The sequence below is a fragment of the Magnolia sinica genome, chromosome 8 (genome assembly GCF_029962835.1).
Source record: "Magnolia sinica isolate HGM2019 chromosome 8, MsV1, whole genome shotgun sequence".
NCBI classification, from domain to species: domain Eukaryota; kingdom Viridiplantae; phylum Streptophyta; class Magnoliopsida; order Magnoliales; family Magnoliaceae; genus Magnolia; species Magnolia sinica.
Genome location: NC_080580.1, coordinates 52,636,510 through 52,654,685, shown reverse-complemented (window position 1 = coordinate 52,654,685; position 18,176 = coordinate 52,636,510). Strand labels below are relative to the sequence as shown.

At 41.1% G+C, this 18,176-nt stretch overlaps 1 protein-coding gene across 1 annotated transcript; it reads left to right on the top strand.

Moving 5' to 3' along the window:
* Window positions 1-816: 816 nt before the first annotated feature.
* Window positions 817-2,363, top strand: LOC131254256 (uncharacterized). Its single transcript, XM_058255245.1, has 3 exons — window positions 817-841; window positions 951-1,016; window positions 1,849-2,363. Exons 1-3 carry the CDS (start codon window positions 817-819, stop codon window positions 2,361-2,363), a joined length of 606 nt encoding a protein of 201 aa, XP_058111228.1.
* Window positions 2,364-18,176: the final 15,813 nt, after the last annotated feature.

Sequence of the window (18,176 nt, the reverse complement as noted above, 5' to 3'; positions counted from 1 at the left end):
ATCAATCGGTGATTGTTAATTGGGATTTGTGTGAAATATAAATATTAGTTCAGGAACCCAGTTTATTATCATTCATCCATAAGACAGGCGTTTATAAAATTTTCTGAACACATTACCACATTTACATGAGAGAGATAAGAGCACGTGCGGTCAAAGAATCTTTATTATTATCACCTAAGTTTTTATTACATTTTAGATTATGTTGGGGAAATAATAGCTCAAGTCCGAAGGCTCGGCTATGTATTGGACCAACTCTACTAACACTGCCCAGGAATCCGAGGCAATAAGCCCGACTGAGGCAGGAAAGCAAAAGGCCTAAAGGAGGGACTTAGTTCGGGTTCCGGGAAATGAATCCCGACCAAGACTTGCAAAGTCATGTGCCATAGGGCAAAGTATATAAGATTTATAAAGTTGACTCGGTAAAAGAGGCAGCAACATCCAAAGAGGCCGATTAAGGCCTGAAGCTTAGAAGTCAACCGACCGACCGTAAAACTGACTCATATTTAGGTCGGTTACAGAGTCGACTATCGGATCAAGAGAGGGTTCCGATTACGGATCGGTTTCATTTCATCCGACAGAGGGTAAACAAGCTTATCCTTAAAGCTGGCCAAGAGTCACTCATTATTAGAGTCAGTTGGAACCGAGCCAAGCAAGGAAAAGATGGTGTAAATGAGAACATTGTCCCGAAAATCTAGTAAAAGGATCCTCAATCCCGAAGATCTCGGGATCGAATGGAGACCAAAAACGGATTAATACTGAATCTCCAAGATATCAGGAGAAGAATTCCTGCACGATGGGACCCTCTCATTCCTATAAATGCATGAGACCTCCAAGGTGAAAGGTACACAGAAAACTCCTCTAAAAACCTTCTCATACGACCCTACCACTGACTTAAGCATCGGAGGGTCCCCGGCTCTAGCCAGTGTCTTCTTTGTTTCCTTCTTGTGCAGGAGATAAGGCGGAGGAAGACACATCAGTTTTTTGCACCAACATATTGGCGTCGTCTGTGGGATGCAGTACGAAAAGCCATTTTTCAAGCTCTATTGAAAAGCTTTAATGGCTAGAACTAAAAGAACTCTCAAAACGAGCCTAATGAAGTCGCTGTCACTAGACCACCGGCTACCGAAGGCCCACCAGGCATGAACGGAGCCCAAAATCGACCCAATAACTGACAAAGTTCTGCGGCCCCTCCGGCAACCTCTGTTTCGACTAAGCATACCCAGCGAAACCGAGGGAATGGGTGGTTAGATAGAGAGGTCTAGGAACTCATGACCGACGTGAACTTCATGAAGCAGATGCTAGAACAGATTCATCGTCAGCAAGTTCAGCTGCCTCAGTGCGATGATGGTCAGGCAACGAACGCCCCACAACAATTTGCTAACCCTTAACCTGTCGCTCCACGATCTGTCCCTCAGCAGAGTCAACACCAGGGTCTGCCTGAGCCTACACCCGCTCATTCCGTGACCATCCCGCTGCCTGCCACCGATCTTCAACACAAAATAGATTGGAGAAGGCGCAGCCGGCCTCCGATTGAAGGGATGGCAGATAGTGACGAACCTTGGAAAGCCGACCTCCAAGACTTTAGAAGGGAAGTGTAAGAAGAGATCACCGATATGAGGCAAAATTGAAATTTGGGACAAACGAGACCCGAGGCAAAAACATCTCCATTTACAAAGGAAATCATGCAAGCTCAGTTGCCGGAGTGATTTCGTCTACCTCAAATTACGCCCTTTACCGGCAAAACCGACCCAACGGAGCATATCGAATCCTTTCAAACGTATATGGAGTTGCATGATACCTCAGATGTCGTTATGTGCTAAGCTTTCTTCCTAACTTTGGCCGATGTAGCTCGGCTTTGGTTTAAACAGTTGAAACCAAAGTTCGTTAGCTTGTTCACAGAGCTCCGCGATGCCTTTCTCACCAATTTTATCGTTGGAAAGAAGAAACTAAAGACGTTTGCGCATCTAAACAACATAGTTCAGAAGGATGGGGAATTACTGAAAGATTATATCAAGCGCTTCAACTTTGAATCGCTCCAGCTCTGGAAACACTCGGACGAAATGGCACTTAACTCAATCATGCAAGGCATGAGAGAGAAGTCATTTCTGGCTTCTTTGGACAAAAACCCGCCGACTACTTTGGCAGAATTCTTGGCTCAGTCAGATAAGTACGCGGATGTCAAAGAAACCCGGATCTTACGCGAGGCCGCTCAAAACGCAAAAACCTCGGCCAAAGAGTTAGCAAAAAAAGAAGTTGACTCGGCTGGTGGTAAGAAGCGTAAGGAGGATCGGTCCTGCGACAATCGCAAGACGAATAAGCGACCCGATAACAAGTTTTCTACCTATACTCCACTCAATAAGTAATGAGAGCAAGTCCTTATGGAGATAAAGAATAAAAGGTTCATGAACTGGCCCAACAAGCTCCGCAACAATCCCAACCGACGGGACAGAGATAAGTATTGTCATTATCATCGTGATCACGGGCACAATATGAGTGATTGTTACCACTAGAAGCAAGAAATAGAGAGGCTCATCCGAGAAGGTCATCTCAAAGAACACGTTGAAAGAACCGGGTGGAAAAACGTTCGGGAGACAACCGACCTACGGAGGAAATCCGGACCATTGTCGGTGGTCCCCGAGGCGGGAGTGACTTAAACAATGCTCGAAAAAATTATCCCAGGAGTATCAGTCGACCTAAATCCGAAATCCTGATTTTAGCCCGGCCTTCAAAAGAAAAGAAAAAGGGAGAAGTATTGCATATCGTTCACTGATGAAGACGCTCGGGGCATCCACCATCCACATAATGATGCATTGGTCGTCACCCTCATGATAGCAAATCGCAAAGTATTCCGCATCCTCGTTGACACTGGATCATCTGCAGATGTACTATTCACTTAAGCATTTGACAAAATAAGTGCCGAACAATCGGCTTTATAGTCGGTTCACACCCCACTGATCGGATTCTCAGGTGGACAGATCCTCCCTGAAGGAGTCATTTCACTACCCCTCACTATTGGAAACTCTCCACATCAGGCGATAGTAATGGTCGACTTTTTGATAGTCGATCAACCATCAGTCTACAACGCTATACTTGGCCAACTCTCTCTATGTCTTCTCCAAGCTGTAGTATCGACGTACCATCTCTCCATGAAATTTCTAACCGAGTCGAGAGTAGAGGTCATCAAAGGTGACCAGAAGGACTCAAGGTGTTGCTATGCAACAGCCGTGAAAGTCCCGACCAAGGTAACCATGATTGAATCGTTGGACCCTCAAGCTAAGACATATGAACGATGGCAACCAGTAGAAGATCTTATCCCAATACCCTTGTGTAAGTGCTATGGTTTCTAGCTCCTATAATTGTCAAATTTTGTAGTGCCAAAACATCTTGGAATCTATGTCTTGTGTAGCGCATCAATATATTCAAGACAGTGCAAGGACAATGGTCTTTACTTCAAGATCTTCAAATGCAAGATTACTTGTTCATGTTCAAGTACAACATCAAGTGTGAATTCAAGCTTTCAAGCTTCAAAAGTTCAAGTTTTTCAAGGCTTCGTACAAGTTAAGAAAAAGTTTATATACTTTGATCCTCAAGCTTAAGCTTCAATATGTCACAAATTCAAGCTTTAGAAGTCTCGAGTTCAAGCTTTTACGAATGATTAGATCTCAAGCGTCGTGAACTTCAAAGAACATCTTTCAATCAAAGGAAAAGAAGTTTCAATATTCATACATCATGTATATGGTATGAATGACCCTAAATTGACCATAGGGTAGGTCATTTTGTATACATAATTTAAATTGAGTCACTTTATAAGTGCATTGGCTGCTTCTCGACTAGTCTTGGACTATGTTCGACTAGTCCTAGCACTGGCTCGACTAGTCCAAGAATTCCTCGACCAGTCCTAAGTTTGTTACTGATTTTCAAAAAATTTTGTTATAGCCTCGACCAGTCCTGCAGCCTCGACTCAAAGTCCAGCAACTAAAAATGGTTCCACACGACCAGTCATGGATAGGACTCGACAGGTCGTGGAGGTCACACGACTGGTCGAGCAAAGCTTACGACCAGTCGTGGAACGACTTTATCCTATCGCATTCAAAATTTAAAAAATTTGTTGGTCCTACGACCAGTCGTGCCGACCTTAGGACTAGTTGAGCGTACGATTTCTTCACCTATAAATAGAGCACAAATTTTAGAGTTTGATATTCAATTCAAGTTAAATCAATACGTCGCTCTATGAGATAAGTTAGTGATATTCTTAAGCTATCTAGTGCTCATTTTATCTTCTCTTTAATTAGCTTTCTTTGTATTTGATTTTGAATTCTGCAATCCAATTATATTTGAAAGAGGGATTGAAGTATTCCTATTTCTTGGAATCAAAATCAAATCAAGCTAGCCCAAGGTGCTTTAAATCTAAAATCTATATAGACCTTAGAACCATTTCATAAGTGAGTGTGGACATTGAACTTCTACGTTGAACTTCTACTCCGATTCTTAGGAGCCTTGGAGCACTAGGGAGGAAGAAGAAGGAAAGGTGGGTGTTCATAGCATTAAAATTGTTGATTTTTTTTCATGATTTGAGGGCCCACATATGGTGGACCCATCTTGATGTATGATTTGTATGAGGGGCCCATAGTGGCGGGGTCCCTCCGCTACTCGAATTTCTCTCTCTCTCTCTCTCTCTCTCTCTCTCTCTCTCTCTCTCTCTCTCTTGATGTGTGGCCCACCTGATGATATAAGCATGATGATCCAAAGCATCCGCTTGCGGGACCCATCTTACTGCCCGTTTCTAGGCTGATCTAGACGAAGGGAAATCACAAATATCAGCATTGATCCAAAGCTGGTGGGGCCACACTCATGAACCCCCCCCCCTGATGTATGTCGCTGGACGGTGGAGAAAACTCTGATGCCTATTTTTTTCAGGTAGCTGGTGGGTTACATGTGTTGACCCACCGTGATATATGTATTTTATCTGCCCCAGCCGTCCCAGGGCGTGGAACCCACCTGATGGTGTGGTGTCCACATCGTCCAGCAAGGGACGGTGGGACCCACTAGATGTATATGGTTTATCCACACCGTCCAACGTTACTGGACAGTGGGGACCCAACTTGATGTGTGGTTTATCCACTCCGTCCATAGATCTGGACGTGGGAAGGTGGGACCCAATGTCGTATGACGTCAGCTGCTGGGGTCTGATCATCCTGACTGTCCATCTAGGGACGTGGCCCACCAGCAGCAGCTGTTGCACCGTCGTCAGCAAGCTTCGTGGGCCCTGATCATGAGGTATTGCTATATCCATCCTGTTTGGCCAATCAAGGGCCCACCTTAATACATGTTTTGTATATTCCACACGGTCCATCTCTAAACGGTGTGCCATGTGGGGCCTGCCTGGATGGACTATCCAGATCATGGGACTCCCATGATGTATGTACATTATATCCACACCGTCCAGCTCTCTGGACGATGGAATCCATCATAATGTTTGTATTTTATCCCAACCGTCCATCTGGACGGTGGGGACCCCACCTAACTGTTGTAATGACGTCAGTAAGTTATGTGGGACTGATCAGAGGTATGTGTTATATCCAAACCTTCCATCCAATTGGAAAGCTCATCTTAAGGCTTGAGACAAATGAGGCAGATCTATCAGATGGACCATGTTGCAGAAAATAGTGGAGATTGAACGTCCACCATTGACTCCCGTTTGGGGCCCTAGAAGTTTTGGATCAATATGATATTTATTTTCCTCTTAATCCTAGTCTTTGTGACCTTATGATCAGGTTGGACGAAAAATAAAATGGTGGGCCCCGCAAATTTAAACGGTGAAAATCATTATCTCCATTGTTATTGTAGTATGGCCAAGATGATCTTTCTATGGGATTTATTTTTGGTAATGCTCTTAAATAACCTTTAATTGATGTGTGGGCCCCACGTTGATGTGATGTATGTTGGGCCCACATGAGAAGCCCTTTATGATGTATTAGGCCCACATGATGCGGCCCATTTGATGTATATAAGGCTCATTGGTGCGGCCCATTGATGCGGCCTAACTTGATGTGTATGAGGCCCGTGTGTGCAGGGCCCACCTGTTATGTATATTAGGCCCGTGTGCAAGACCCACCTGTTATGTATATTAAGCCTGTGTGCAGGATCCATCTATTATGTATACTAGGCCCATGTGTAAGGCCCACCTATTGTGTATTTGAAGCCCATGGGTTGTGGCCCATTGTGATGTATTCGAGGCCCATGGGTAAGGTCTGATGTGATGTATTGGGCCCATGTGATGCGGCTCATAGTGATGTGTGTTAGGCCCATAGTGAGTGTATTAGGCCCATGTGATATGGCCCATAATGATGTGTGTTAGGCCCGTGTGAGTGGCCCTTAGTGATGTGTATTAGGCCCGTGTGAGTGACCCTTAGTGATGTGTATTAGGCCCATGTGATGCGGCCCATAGTGATGTGTGTTAGGCCCATGTGAGCGGCCCATAGTGATGTGTATTAGGCCCATGTGATACGGCTCATAGTGATGTGTGTTAGGCCCGTGTGAGTGGCCCTTAGTGATGTGTATTAGGCCCATAGTGATGTGTGTTAGGCCCATGTGAGCGGCCCATAGTGATGTGTATTAGGGCCATGTGATACGGCCCATAGTGATGTGTGTTAAGTCCGTGTAAGTGGCCTTTAGTGATGTGTATTAGGCCCATATGATGCGGCCCATAGTGATGTGTGTTAGGCCCATGTGATGCGGCCCATAGTAATGTGTGTTAGGCCCATGTGAGCAACCCATAGTGATGTGTATTAGGCCCATGTGATACGGCTCATAGTGATGTGTGTTAGGCCCGTGTGAGTGGCCCTTAGTGATGTGTATTAGGCCCATGTGATGCGGCCATAGTGATGTGTGGTAGGCCCATGTGAGCGGCCCATAGTGATGTGTATTAAGCCCATGTGATACAGCCCATAGTGATGTGTGTTAGGTCCGTGTAAGTGGCCTTTAGTGATGTGTATTAGGCTCATATGATGTGGCCCATAGTGATGTGTGTTAGGCCCATGTGATGCGGCTCATAGTGATGTGTGTTAGGCCCATGTGAGCGGCCCATAGTGATGTGTATTAGGCCCATGTGATGCGGCCCGATGAGTGGTATATGAGGCCCATATGATGAGGCCCGATGTGATGTATAAGGCCCATGTAATGCGGCTCACTTGATATATATATTAGGCCCATGTGAATGACCCACCGCGATGTATTTGTGGCCCGATTGGTGAGGCCCAATGAGATGTATTTTCGGCCCATATGACGTGGCCCATTGTAATATGTTTCTGGCCCATATGATGAGGCCCAATGAGATGTATTTCTGGCCCATATGACGTGGCCCATTATGATATGTTTCCGGCCCACATGATGAGGCCCAATGAGATGCATTTTCGACCCATATGATGAGACCCGACTTGATGTATATGAGGCCCATGAGTGAGGCCCCCCCTGTGATGTATATTTGAGGCCCACTTGTGATGCATTGAGGCACATGAGTTATGGCCCATTGTGATATGTATTAGGCCCTTGTGTGAGGCCATGGGCACACTGTATGCTTGGCTCTATGTGGGCCACTCCTTGAGAGCATGTTGGTTAAATGTCCACATTGATGGGCGATGATGGTTAAACGTCCACATTATGACCTTCCCTTAGGCCTTTGTTAGGCTGATTATTGAGGCCGATTGTCAATGTCAGTTATCGATATCGTTTATCAGTATGTGATAGCATATCATCATGATACATGCCCATACGCATCATCTACATGTTTTGTTATAAGATGTGGTTGACCATTGCATATGCAATTGGGCGGGTTGTTTATGGGACTCCCTGATAGGCGGAGTTGCCCCACATGAGCACGCGGTTTGCATAGGATTGATGCATGTTTGGACTGTGTGACTCATACATCTCGCATTTGTGTGATATGACCACCGTACACCCTAGTGACATCAGGGTCGTAGCCTCCACAGGCATATCGTGGATGGCCAGATGGGACACTGAAAATCTTTTCCACATGGGGTGCTATAGATATCCCTGGGTGAAATTTCATAAACCCTCTTGGTTCCAAAGGTTGCTCCAATGTGCAGACTGAGTGGATGTATGAGCTCATGAGGGTTGTATACCGTTAAGCCGCGTCTCCCACTGTGTCATGATCAATTGGAAGGGGGTGCGGCCTTACCTGCCCGAGAGGAGGGGACAAAGCTAGGCTGAGTTTGACAAGCTCAAGGAATGGGTTCGCTATCGATGAGTTGGGCCCGATATTGGCAGGCGAATAGTGAGGTCTCTTCCACTCATTTTATTACACGCGATGGAGCGGCAATCTGGTTTGGAGTGTACTAGACCCTGGTGATTTCCCAGAGAGGAACTATACTGATATGTGGACTTATTGAGCGGGGGTTGCATACTTATTCATTCATTCATTATCCACTCAGGCTGGTGGTGCGCAACTATTTGTTACGTGTACCTTCGTAATGGCCAAGATTTCGGTTCGGGCGTGCGACTAACTTAAGATCAAGAGTTTATCACATTAAGTCTGACTATCCAAATTTAGGTATGAGACTAGTTTGGATAGAAGTCCCTTGTAGTAGACCCCGTAGCCTGTGATACTATGTACTATCATCCTAACTTCACAGTCCAGCTTGGTCATTTCATTTACATCGCATATTACATTCCATCCTCAGCACATAGCATTTGATTTACTATGCTTTTGTATTGTATAACATAATTAACGTTGACGATATTTGTCATACTATGTCTTCCCATTACATAGTTGATCTACATTGCTTCCTTAGTATATAATATTGGTCTATTATATTTTTACATCGCATAGCTTGGATAAGGCTGATGGTATTTATGGGCTTATTAGCATGTTTTCGCATTACTCTGATATTGTATGATTTATAAGCTTATTAGTATTTTCACTTACTCTGATTACTCTGATATTGTTTACTTGGCACTTACCTTGTGCACACACTTTTACCACCCTCTAAGCTTTCTATAAGCTTATGCACGATAGATGCGTGCAGGTGACGTTAGGTCGCAGCAGCGTTGAGCTTGGAGCTTGCAGCCATCTTCTGGAGCTTTGATTATTGACATACATATTTTCCTTTCAACATTATGTTTAAATGTTTATATTAGTGGATATGTGATGATAATGTTGCCTTTGTGATTTGGGTAAACTTGTGGTTATGCTTTTATGAAACAAATGTACGTTGAAAATCCTCCTTGTAGGATCCCAGGATCGGAATCTGGCGTATGGCGCTAGAAGCCGAGAATGGGGTACTATGGAGTCCGTCGGCACTGGATTCGGTAATCAGGAATTTTATGGGCCAGGTTTCCAAGTTTGGGGCGTGACAGAAATTCAAATTTCGATGACATCAAATCACGTTCGATGACATCGAATAAAGATAAGAAAATGTCAAGCAAGCTTTAGAGAAAATTCACTTAAAATTTTTGAGGAATCAAACTCGATTCGATGATATCAAAATTCAAATTTCGATGACATCAAATCACGTTCGATAACATCGAATAAAGATAGAAGAGAGTCCAGCGAGCTTTATACATTTTCAACGAAAATCTCGTATCATCGAACTGTTACTCGATGACATCGAAGGTATCCTTCAATAACATCAAACCTACTTCGATGACATCGAATGTATAAGGAATCTGCCCGTTTTATTACCATTGGGATTTTTGCCTTTATATTTGGAATGTTATTTTCTAAGTTTGTATTAAGAAACATAGAGAGCTCAGAGAGAATAATTGCTTACCTACCATTATAAATCCTTTTTCTCATGGGAGTTCATCCTTCAACCCTTTCTTAAATACAATCATTGAATATTTAATAGACTAGAGTAGAAAATGAACTTCACCATTCAAGGATCCTCCAGCAACTTACTTAATGGCAAATCATTGTGCTGGAATCTCTTGAATGCCTAATACCCTGGAATCTCTCTGTCACTTAAGGATCAATATTTTTTAAGAGTAGATTCCCCTAAAACCTTGACCCAACAACAACGACTTACATTGGGAGCATCTACAGTGTTGCGGTTTAAGGGAGCTAAAGACTCTTCGTCATCAAGGGAGATCATCTTCATCATGTGTTATAAACAGGGCTCACCTACTTACAAGTAAGTCATTAGAGTTCGTAGAATCTGAAAATCCTTTCTTGTGTAGGATTGGTAGTCAGGTTGTATTTCACAAACATACTAAGACCTTTTACAGGCCTCCAATGGGAGAGTACGTATAGAGTCCTTGTGTAGGATCTATAGTGCCTTGTGTAGGCATGATTGATTGTCTTGCATAGGCATGAATGGTTACCTTAGGTAGGCAATTCCTTGTGTGGGATATATTTGTCTTGTGTTGACAATACCTTGTGTAAGTTGTGAAGGTTTATGGTTAACCTGATTTAAAACCATCACATAATGTAATCCGGCACACTCTAAGGTGGAGTGCGTCAACCGGGAGTGGAGTAGGCACGTAGCCAAACCACTATATATCGCTATGTTTGTGATGATTCTTACATATTTGATTTAATTGATTGATATATTTAAATTCATGTTTTACTAAACTTAAATCTCTTCAATGCTCTAGAATATGAATGTGAATGATTCTCTGATGATCATACTGAAGTAATTTTAAATTGGTAAACATTACAAAATAGTAAGATTAGAATTTAAGAAAAGTCCTATTCACCCCCCTCTAGGACACTTTGACCAATTTCATACTTCTAATATAGCGGTTATATCACAATTTCAATTGGTATCAAAGCGGATTCCTTTTAAGGGTTTAACAACCTAGAGAGAGATCTTGACTGAAGTTGGAAATTATGGCCAAAGGAAAGGGATCATTGGTTTCTAGACCTCCTGTCTTTAATGGTTTAAATATGCATACTGGAAAGATATGATGCATTATTTTCTGCAATCTGTAGATCATGATGTTTGGGAAATAGTTGAAATAGATATGTGCCACCAATTGATCAAGTGGTAGTTGATAATGGCACAAGTATCACCAAACCCAAATCTAAAGAGATGTGGACTACTTTTGACAAAGAAAAAAAACTTATGAGGCAAAAGCTATGAATGCTATTTATTGTGATGTCTCACAAGAAGTATTCAATCAGATAAGCATGTGTGATACATCAAAAGAAGCATGGGATCTATTGAAAACAACCCATGAAGGAACTAGCATAGTAAAAAGATCTAAGCTGTAACTTTTGACATCACAATTTGAACATATCATGATGGAAGAACATGATACCTTTATAGAGTTTTTCACAAAGCTGAATATCATATATAACTCCATGAGTGGATTGGGAGAGAAAATTTCGATATCTAAAATCTATAGGAAAATTCTGAGATCCTTACCGGAACGGTTTAACTCCAAAGTTACCACCATTGAAGAATGCTCAAATATAGATGAAATGAAAGTAGAAGAACTAGTAGGTTCACTACAAACCTTTGAACTACACTTCAAACCACCCACAAATCCAAAAGTAATTCCCTCAAGAACTCTAAAAACATAACCATGATTGAGGAAGAGGAAAGTGAAAATGAGGATGTTGATGAGGAAGTGGCTCTCTTGGCTCAACGGTTTAAAAACTTCTTCAACAAGAACCGTGGAAAACCATACAACAATAAGGGGAAACAATTGGACAACAAACACCAAACAGGCAAACCTTTTAGAAACTCCAAAGAACCTCAATATTACAGTTGCCGAAAATATGAGAATTTATCTACTGAATGTCTTGCTAAGAAAACAAAAGGAAAGACTATGTCAGCTCATGGGATGACACTAATGAATCAAATTTTGAATCCAGCAATTCTGAAAGTGATGGAGACCAAAAGTCTTTAAAAATACTTATGGCCTTCACCTTCATAGTCATTCTTAATCCAAAGGACAATGAGGAAATGGATGAACCACAAGCCAAAGAGACACTCCCCTTAGATGATGAGGAAGAAGAAAAAGAAGAAGAAGAAAAGGATAACATACATGATGCTTAAAATCAACTTTATATCCATAGCATTAGGGTCCTTAAGAAACTTGGTATTACTGAAAACAAAAACAAACAATTACAAGAAGATTTGGATAAAACTTTAGAAATCAATACCCACTTGATAAATGATCTTTAGCAATATCATACGGAAAATGACAAACTAGAAAGGACAACAACATCCCTCACATCTGAAATGCAGAAATTAAAGAAACAAATTGAACATCTAGAATCAGAAAATATGCGTCTAAAGACTGAAAATCATAAACATAGATTATATGCAAAAAAATCAAAACAATCTGTTGAACATAGTCATAGGTTCTCCCAAAGTAATGAAAAACTAGAAAGGCTTCTAAGAATGAAAAGAAATCAAAAGGATAGGAGAGGCTTAGGCTATGAAATTTGCAAATTAAACTTTTTTCATGCACCACCCATGACTAAGAAAACCGTTGCATCTGGAAGCAACACAAAAAACACTCCTCTTTGTCATTCATGTGGAGACTTGGGACATTACAAGTTTGAATGTCTTACATTTGGTAAGTCTCACTCCACTTCCGGGTTGAAATTTTCTTGTAAATTTAAACCAACCAGAAGAACGATTCAAAAACCAAAGAGCCCTTCAAAATGCACACCAAATGAAGGAAGGAAATATCCTACTCCACCCAAAATGACAAAAAGGATGGAGGAGCTACTAAATCAGGTAGCTCAACTGAATCGGAAAACCAAAGAATTGATGAGACATGGGAATCTGGTTCAATTACCCGAAAAATCCAAACATCCCCAAGGAGAAGACAAAGGATCATCTCCAAAGAAAATTGTCACCAAATGAGTGATAAAGAATAAGAACAATTGCTTAGTAATTCATATTGCTCTTAAAGCAGGCAATAGTTCTAAGTAATATCTTGATAGTGGTTGCTCTAGACACATGACAGGTGACCAAACACATTTTTTTACGTATTCAGAATTTGATGGTGGGTCAGTCACATTTAGAGATGGGAGCTCCGCAAGATAATTGGACATGGAACAATAGCTAGCCCTGAAGTGCCCAAGATTGAAGATGTTCTTTGTGTAGAAGGATTAAAATACAATCTTCTTAGTATTTTCCAAATCTGTAACAAAAAACACTTGGTCACGTTCTCCAAAGATGTGTGTAAGATCTCAGACCTTATAGGAAAATTCATTATGAAAGGTTTCGCACAAGCGATAACTACTACGTAATTGAAAGTAGTTGGGAAAATGTTTTATCTGCAAGATGTCACATGGCTGTAAATAATGAGTCAAAGCTACGGCACTAAAGGCTTGGACATGTCCACTACCGAAACTTGGCTAAGCTAAGCTCAAAAAATTTGGTGAAGGCCTTCCTAAGATTCGAAAGGAAGAGAAGATTGTATGCGATGATTATCTTAAGGGCAAACAGATAAAGGTTGGACATAAAAAGACAACCACCATAGCAACTTCCAAACCACTTGACTCGTTGCATATGGATCTAGTGGGTTCCACCAAAGTTGAGAGTCATAGTAGAAAAAGATACTTTCTGATAGTGGTAAATAATTAGTCCAGATTCACATGGGTCGCTTTTCTTCGGGAAAAATTTGATACATTTGATGAATTCTTTATTATGGAAAAACGACTCCAAAATGAGAAAGAATATTGCATAAATTATATTAGGAGTGATCATGGTAGGGAGTTTGAGAATGATTGATTCCAAAAATATTATGATGACAGTGGAATCCGACATGAATGATCAGCCCCAAAAACACCACAACAAAATGGAGTGGTTAAAAGAAAGAACCGTGTGTTGCAAGAAATGGTCTCGATTATGCTAAATAGCAAAAACATAGCTAAAAGCTTCTAGGCCGAAGTTGTCAATACTGCCTGCTATATAATCAATAGGGTATATCTTAGGGCAGGTTTAAATAAAACTCCATATGAGTTGTGGTATGGAAAGCAGCCTAGTGTGAAATACTTTCATGTCTTTGGTAGCAAATGTTACATTCCTAAAGACAGAGATCAACTAGGCAAATTTGACTCTAAGAGCGATGACAGGATAAGCTAAGAATTATAGCTAAGAATTACTTCTACCGAATTATCGCTTCTAGCAGGATAAGCTAAGAAAAAAGATAAATTGACAGATTTGGTTTATTTGCTATTGTGTTAGATTGGTTGTCTTTTTCTCTGTTGGATACATTTGCTACTTATAGAGTTTTCTTAGGGCTAGTTCTTCTAGACCTTTCTTCCATTACTGCAATGGCTATGGTAATCGAAAAAAATTTCTAGATCTTTTTCTTTTGTAGATCATTCTTTTGTTATGGTGGTTCCTCTTCTACCGGCCAAGACTTTGTTTCTCCCATTCGCATTTTGTATCTTAAACAACTCGATCACGTTTCTCTTTAACTTGACCACAACACTTCTTCTTGTGTGTAAAACTAAATTTACGCCATCTATGTTCCTATAAAAAAACACTCGCCCCTTCGCTTTCAAAGTAGAAGAGTGGTATCTTATCTTAGAAGTGGTGGTGTAAGAAGCGCACTATCCTCGTTGTCTTGAAAGAAAGTAAGCGTATACATTAGATAAGTCAATGGCTTAATAAGCTGGCCTTTGAAGAAAGAAAGTCCCTGAAATAAAAAGAAGAACAAGTAATCGAACTTGTCCCAGAATAGAACATATGATTGAATAAAGTGGCTAGCGTAGCGAGAAAAAGTAGTAGTTGTTCCGAAGCACCATGCCTGCTGCCTGCTCATGTCATGCAGGCTCCCTACGCTGAGTAAGGGCTGTTTGCCTTTGCCTTTGGTAAAAATGCGCAGCACCTGCTCGCTGACCCCTCTCTTCATATGGACCACAAGCATGAACTATTGAGCCCGGCTAATCCGCTACCCACTCTATATGGAAGACTGGATTTACAGGAACTTTCTGAGCCCGGCTAATCCGCTACCCACTCTACCGCTCACACACGGAAAAACAGCCTCTCGCACGCAACACACGAATGGCCTCACACGCAAATGTTTTGATAGAATGCAGTGCTCACATCACAGTTACCATGTGTGTTTTTCCTGCCAGCAGATGGCACACCATCGAAACAATCTTGACCATTCATTAGGAAGTTCCCACACTGACCTTTCCATGTACCAAAAAGCAGCATATAAAATTTATAAGAACAGCAACACTCGTACATTGAATTTCAGCCATTGAACTCTTATAAAGAAAACACCCCATCCATCTTTTCAAACAACTGTGATATGCTTGCATGATCACTTATCAGCTGGGGAGCGGATTAGCTGTTGCCCGGGAAACACTTTAGCCGTTGTTACCCCAACCGTGTGGGGAGTACCTTGATCTATTTATTGTATATACACGCAGTTCATCTGTTTGAAATTCAAACCTTAAGAAGATGAGAAATTTACAACTGTACGACCCATATATGGCCCATTTACATTTTGATGACCCCTTCTTTTTACCGCTCAAGAATAAGCCCCAGATGTACGGACGGCTTGTCAAAGGTCGAAAATGCCCCCTGCTTTTTCCTTCAAGCGGATCGGTGGTGTTCGAAGACGAGCGCTGACGCTCCTCGATCTCCGAGTTGTACGAACGGTTCAAAAGAGATCAAAGTTATATGGGCCCCACAGTTATGTATTTATTATATCCACAACGTTCATCCATATTTCGAGATCATTTCGGAGCATTATCGAAAAAAAGAATCATAACCAAAGATCAACTGGACCACACCATAAAGAGCAGCGGGAAAATTGATTTTCACCGTTAAAAATTTTGTAGGGCCCACCATAACATTTATTTTCCATCTAATCTATTCATAAGGTCACAAAGACCCGGATGAAGAGGAAAAACAAATTTCATAATGATCCAAAACTTCTGTGACCCCTAAAAGGGTTTCAATGGTAGATGTTCATCCTCCACTGCCTTTTACGGTGTGGTCCACTTGATAGCTAGATCTATCTTATTTTTCGTCTCAAGCCTTAATACGAGTTCACCAAATAGATGGATGGTATAGATATAACACATACCTCATAATACGACCCACAAAAAGCAGTGGGGATTACAACAGCGAATCTATATATATATCCACATACCCTGCTTTTTCAATATGTCCTTTGATATGTATCAAAGGTATTTCGATATATCGAAGGTCTTTTGATAGGATCCAAAAAGGTCCAGATCTGTCCAGTGAGTTTGCCTCAAAAATCTCACAATTTTCGATACATATCCAAGAGTATTCGATATGTATCGAAGGTATTTTACCTATAGCTACGGATTATAACCGTAGCCATAACTGTAGTCCAGCTAATTTGTGCAAAAAAAATTTATTTTTTATTTTTTGTTTTTTATTTTTATTTTTTTTACATAGAGAACCTTATTCTACCTACAATTTTGTCTAATACATATATATATATATATATATATATATATATATATATATATATATATATATATATATATATATATATATATATATATATATATATATATATATATATATATAAGCATACAATAAAAAAAAAAATTCTCTCTTTTTTTACATTTCTTTCTTTATTCATTTAACAAGAATATCTTCTAAACCAAAATTAGTTACTTGACGTACCCTATATGATTTTGGGGTAGGAGAAGCTACTTTAGCCAGCCAACCAAGTTATTTTTCAAGATTCCATCAGGTCGATGGTTGAAAATCCATTTCATTCACTTCGCAATCAGTTCGCGGTCAATTTCATTCATTTCATTTACTTCGCGATCAATTCCATGCATTTCACGGTCAATCCTGGTGATTCCCTTTCACTTCACGGTCAATTCCATGCATTTCACGGTCAATTCCCTTCACTTCACGGTCAATTTCCTTCATTTTACAGTTAATTCCACGCATTTCATGGTCAATCCCGGCGATTCCCCTTCACTTCACGTTCAAGTCCATGCATTTCGCGGTCAATTCCCTTTACTTCAGGGTCAATTCAATGCATTTCACAGTCAATTCCCTTCATTTCACGGTCAATTCCATGCATTTCACGGTCAATCCCAGCGATTCCCCTTCACTTCACGGTCAATTCCCTTTACTTCATGGTCAATTCAATGCATTTCACGGTCAATTCCCTTCATTTCACGGTCAATTCCATGCATTTCACGATCAATTCCCTTTACTTCACAGTCAATTCAATGCATTTCACGATCAATTCCCTTCATTTCAAGGTCAATTCCATGCATTTCACGGTCAATCCCGGCGATTCCCCTTCACTTCACGGTCAATTCCATGCATATCAGGGTCAATTCCCTTTTCTTCATGGTCAATTCCGTGCATTTCACAGTCAATTCCCTTCATTTCATGATCAATTCTATGCATTTCACGGTCAATCCCTACCATTCCTCTTCATTTCACGGTCAATTCCATGCATTTCAAGGTCAATTCCCTTAACTTCACGGTCAATTTCATGCATTTCGCGGTCAATTCCACGCATTTCACGGTCAATTCCCTTTACTTCGCGATTAATTCAATGCATTTCACAGTTAATTCCATGCATTTTACGGTCAATTCAATGCATTTCACAGTCATTTCCCTTCATTTCATGGCCAATTCCATGCATTTCACGGTCAATTCCGAAATAGACCATGAAGTAAAGGGAATTGACCGTGAAATGCATTGAATTGATCGTGAAGTAAAGGGAATTGATCGTGAAGTGAAGGGGAATCGCCGGAATTGACCATGAAATAAAGGGAATTGACCGTGAAATGCATTGAATTGACCATGAAGTTAAGGGAATTGACTGCGAAATGCATGGAATTGACCGTGAAGTGAAGGCAAATTACTAGAATTGACCATGAAATGCATGGAATTGACTGTAAATTGAAGGGAATTGACCGTGAAATGCATGAAATGACCATGAAGTAATGGGAATTGACTGTGAAGTGCAAGGAAATTGCCAGAATTGACCATGAAACGGATGGAATTGACCGTGAAATGAAGGGAATTGACCATGAAATGCACGAAATTAACCATAAAGTAAAGGGAATTGACCGTGAAATACATGGAATTGACCGTGAAGTAAAGGAGAATCGCCGGAATTGACCGTGAAATGCATGGAATTGACCGTGAAATGAAGGGAATTGACTGTGAAATGCACGGAATTGACCACAAAATGCATGGAATTAACGGTGAAGGGAAGGGGAA